Raw genomic sequence first — 1,711 nt, forward strand, 5'->3', positions numbered from 1 at the left:
TTACTGACACTGTGCAGTTGTCCCACCGATCACGTTCCTGTGAAATGTCTCCAGGACCTGGACTTGCTTGTGCCGAACAAGGATGTGGGGACGGATCTTGGCAATAGCTTCTATTGCTTCCTGAGGGCTCCAGCGATGCAGCTAAAAAGGCAAGAACGCTGCAAGTGAAACTCCATTCCAGCCCTGCACCACCCGAGGGAGCCTTCGGGCAAGGCCAGAGCTGTTAGGAAACGTGCTGCTTTGCCCCTTCTGTTCACTTCACGTTCCTCTCAGAGGGGCCGGAACGTCAGTGTGCGTTCGTGAAACGAGCCCCTCAGGTGAAGAGGGACAGGTGCTGCCTGGCTCCTCCATTTGCTGCCTCACCCAAGCTTCCACCACGCCGTGCATAGTTTCTTGTCCCAGTCCCACCAGAGTAGGAGTGCAGCTGGCTTTTTTTATTTTTTTAAGCTTTACTAGTACTCCCAGCATGCTTCAGCACTTAGTGAGACAATTTTCCCTTCAGCGCTAAGGGAAGATTTTCCAGGGAAGACTTACTACCACCAACAGCAGAATCTACAGGTGGGCTTTTGTTCACAGTGCTGGCTGACCCAGCTGGGGCTGCAGAGGGGCTCAGGAAACCCAAGTCACTTCTCTTGATCCCGAACTGTGTTTATTGAAAAGCTTAGAAGGGCTCGTGATCTCCACTAACTGAGGAGAAAATCTGAACCACAAAAACGGACATTTATCCGCCCAGTGAACATACACTCACAAGTGACCTGTTATTCCCATCTCAATCCGCTCCTCCACAGAAGGAATTAACACTGGCAGAGTCTTTCCAAACCTGCTGAGCACTTACCGTACTGGTGCTATCAGACCGTTTGCTCCAAAGCTCTGCTGCAACAGCGGCTTCTCTTTCCCACGAGGTCAGAGCACCTCTGCCAGTGCCTGTGCTAATACCGGAGCAGGCAGAGGCAGGCTGTACAGGTGACTACCAGCACGCTCACAACAGCAGCTGAGCTGCCGCTGCTCCACTAGCCCAGGGCCAGGAAGTGTTACCTGACGGTATCGTAAGTGCAGAGGAACAACGTGCAACATAAAGCAGATTATCAAAGAAAGTTGAGAGCGCAGTCCAGCAAGCACGCAGTCTCGCTTGTTATTTCCCCTGTGTTTGCCCCAGTCTGCAGAACAGCAGTGCAGGTTTGGGGCCTGGCTATCTACCTCTCCTAAGATGGTCTCCAGTCCACACTGGTAAAATCACAGAATATTAACACACCTGTACGTGCTGCTTAAGCAAAAGCAATCAGTAGAGGTTGGCTGTGTTTGCCCAGCCTGTATGAAAGTAAACCCCGTTTAGCATAGAGTCCTTCTTACTTGAATTAAATACGCGGCCACCAAGGTGGCACTGCGGGAGCGTCCCGCCTTGCAGTGCACGTAGACGCTGTTGCCACAGGCGCGGTGTTTCAGGATGAATTCAACACCCTTGCGGAGGTTTTCCACGGTGGGGACGCCAGTTAGATCCACGGTGCTGAGACGCAGCTGCTCCACTCCCATTGCCTCCCACTCCTGAAAGGCACACAGCAGATTCCATCACTTTACGCTGGTTTTTTTTTTTCCCCAAAAGAAACCCCAGAAGCTGTAGAGACAGTTGGGGAATCCAGCGGAGCTGTGAGCAGGCTCTGAACGTCAGTCCTTTCAGCGGGTGTCTCAGAAAAAGAGGCGGGATGAAGCGATG

The 1,711-nt window shown here is 52.4% G+C and overlaps 1 protein-coding gene across 1 annotated transcript in view; it reads right to left on the minus strand.

Annotated features, from left to right (window-relative positions):
- The window catches only part of PTPMT1 (protein tyrosine phosphatase, mitochondrial 1), a gene marked incomplete at its 5' end in the record, with an annotated part of 2,199 nt that continues 488 nt past the window's right edge, over window positions 1-1,711 (minus strand). Inside the window, 2 exons of the mRNA XM_010139541.1 lie at window positions 1-141; window positions 1,351-1,542. Of these exons, the coding sequence (XP_010137843.1) occupies window positions 1-141; window positions 1,351-1,542 (333 nt within the window). The remainder of the gene's footprint in view (window positions 142-1,350; window positions 1,543-1,711) is intronic.

This window comes from Buceros rhinoceros, unplaced genomic scaffold, assembly GCF_000710305.1.
Source record: "Buceros rhinoceros silvestris isolate BGI_N320 unplaced genomic scaffold, ASM71030v1 scaffold40197, whole genome shotgun sequence".
Lineage (NCBI taxonomy): Eukaryota > Metazoa > Chordata > Aves > Bucerotiformes > Bucerotidae > Buceros > Buceros rhinoceros.